Below are 2,471 nucleotides of genomic sequence, written 5' to 3' on the forward strand. Positions count from 1 at the left end.
TAATTGAGCCTGGAAGCTTTGCGGTGAGCGATTATGATTATACTGGAGTACTGCAAAAAATATACATATATATATATATATTTTACTTCAGGACACTGAACAGGTCAACTCATAAGAAATTGTTACTCAAGGAGGTTTTTATAAACTAATATCTATGTTTTCAAGCAGATAAATTTCAAGTTGATCTACTTTTTTTTAATTAGAGGCTGATCCTTTAAGTCTGAAGATGTTGTGACAGAATACAAGACACAATTCCCATGTTACAGCGCTATAAAGCTGCCTGGTGATAGTATGTTAATGAAAACATATTTTACATTATCAAGAATTACAAAGACGCAGACAGGATAGAGTGATAGAGGCTTTTATTGCGTTGGTGATATATGAAGGAAGCAGTTCTGATCCAGATGGTGACGTGACCTTCAGCTGCGGTTCCTCATGTTTTCCATGTGTCTCAGGTCATCAGGAGGTTGTTGAGGAAACCAGCTTGCCGTCCTTAATCTCCTCTGTGACCACGATGACCTTCTTCACCGTGCTGCTTTCTTTACTGCCAATGCTACAAGGACACAAAGACAATCAGCGCTTGTATAAAGATAAATGTGAGGCTTTTGTTTAGTTTTTGATTAAATGTCAGATTGTCTTTTTTTTCCCCACTAACCTGCCCTCTCCATCCAGTAGCCTCCTGTATTCTGCGATCTCCATCTCCAGCCTCGTCTTCACGTCGAGCAGCATCTGGTACTCTTGGCTTTGTCGTTCCATGTCGGCACGCAGCTGTGTCAGCTGTGTCTCCAGAGATGTCACCTGCATCTGGAGCCCTTGGAGCTTCATAGAGTACCGGGACTCTGTTTCAGCTAACGTGCCCTCCAGACCCGCTTTCTGATGAGGAGAGAGGAGGATACATACATTTGCCAAAAGCAGAACAATAGCATTTTGTTCATGGGAACAGAAGCAAAGCCAGGTCAGGGTAACTTACCATGCTGTATTGTGACTGGAGCTCAATTTCCAGGCCTTGTAATGTGCGCCGGAGCTCAGAGATCTCTGTCTTGGTCGTCTGCAGAGTTTCTGTGCTCACCACCATCTCTTTGTTGAGTGTCTCTGTCTGCAGATATGGGAAAACATCAGTCATGAATCACATCACACTTTTAAACTTCTGTTGACCACTGGGTTCAGTGACCATGAAATCAAGAATCTGCAAATACCGAACCGTAAATAGACTGGTGTCCGCTGAACTTCTCAGAGAGAACCAAGTCTCACCTTCGAGTCGAACCAGGACTGGAGTTCCCTCTGGTTCTTGGCGGCCACGCCTTCATACTGCTCACGGATCTCAGCCATGATCTTGGTCAGGTCTACCTGCGGCTTTGCATCCACCTCCACATTGATCTGGCCACTCATCTGGTTCCTCAGAGCCTCCATTTCCTGCATAATCACAACGCATGTGCTGTTGAGTTGGGTTTCTGTGGATTTTATGCTACCTTTCAGACAGCATGCGGATGTAGACTTGCTCCTGTTCTGGACGCACCTCCAAATGGTTCTTTTTGAGGAAGATCAGTTCTTCCTTGAGACCCTCTATCTGCATCTCCAGGTCAGATCTGGCTAACGTGAGCTGATCCAGTACTCTCTTCAACTCAGCAATGTCTGCCTCCACTGATGTACGCATGCTTAGCTCATTTTCATACCTGCGGGGCAGTAAAAAACACACATCATCTTCTAGGGACTTCTTCCAATTGTACGAACACACCCAGGCTTAAGCTCCTGTTCTTACTTGGCTCTGAAGTCGTCTGCTGCCAACTTTGCATTCTCATGGGCCAAGAAGACGGTTCCATTATCACAAATAGCTTTCTGGATCTGCAGGATGAAGAAGCAACTCCCAATATTGACTGCCAGTGATCTATTTGACACATTCAGGATGGAAAATCATGTTTTAATTAGAACTAGAAAGTCATGCAACGTACCTTTCCCTGCAGGTCAGCGATGGTGGCCAAGTAAGCAGAGTAGTCCCGGGAAGCGGGGCCGGTCTTTTTGTCCAAGTACTGTCGGATCTTCAGCTCCAGCTCGGCGTTGGCGCTCTCCAGTTTGCGCACCTTCTCGAGGTAAGAGGCCAGACGGTCATTCAGGTTCTGCATGGTGGCTTTCTCGTTGGCTCCAACGTTGATGTCCATTCCTCCGCCGGCCCCGAAGCCTGCACCACCCCCGAAGCCCGCTCCACCGCCGAAACCTGACCCCCCTCCCATCCCATAGCTTCCACCCCCAAACCCACCAGAGGAGATGGAGATCTTCGCTCCACTCCCACCTGCTCCACCATAAACACTGGAAGCGTACTGCCTCTGCATTCGGGCTCCACCCAAGCTTCCACCACCTAAGTTACGTCCAGAGTAGCCGCTGGACATGCTAATTCTTGATACGCTGCTCATTGTTGAAGCTGCTCAGGAGGTCTGCCTGCTCGAGAGGGAAGGAGGTGGCTGAGATGCACAACG

General features: G+C 47.5%; 1 protein-coding gene across 1 annotated transcript; it reads right to left on the bottom strand.

Annotated features, from left to right (window-relative positions):
- Positions 1-345: 345 nt before the first annotated feature.
- Positions 346-2,471, bottom strand: LOC102225487 (keratin, type I cytoskeletal 13-like). The gene is made up of 7 exons (XM_005810340.3): positions 1,950-2,471; positions 1,760-1,842; positions 1,517-1,673; positions 1,252-1,413; positions 971-1,096; positions 656-873; positions 346-553 (listed from the first exon to the last, which is right to left on the bottom strand). Exons 1-7 carry the CDS (start codon positions 2,406-2,408, stop codon positions 460-462), a joined length of 1,299 nt encoding a protein of 432 aa, XP_005810397.1. The 5' UTR covers positions 2,409-2,471; the 3' UTR covers positions 346-459.

Source organism: Xiphophorus maculatus, chromosome 5 (genome assembly GCF_002775205.1).
Source record: "Xiphophorus maculatus strain JP 163 A chromosome 5, X_maculatus-5.0-male, whole genome shotgun sequence".
Classification (NCBI taxonomy): Eukaryota; Metazoa; Chordata; class Actinopteri; order Cyprinodontiformes; family Poeciliidae; genus Xiphophorus; species Xiphophorus maculatus.

Bases quoted from the DNA above. Each gene is read 5' to 3' on its own strand.
- LOC102225487 (XM_005810340.3), bottom strand. From the start codon at position 2,408: ATGAGCAGCGTATCAAGAATTAGCATGTCCAGCGGCTACTCTGGACGT. The intron at 1,097-1,251 runs GTGAGACTTGGT...CCATATCTGCAG, and splicing joins AGTCCTGGTTCGACTCGAAG to ACAGAGACACTCAACAAAGA. The intron at 554-655 runs GTTAGTGGGGAA...GTGTCCTTGTAG, and splicing joins CTACTGGATGGAGAGGGCAG to CATTGGCAGTAAAGAAAGCA.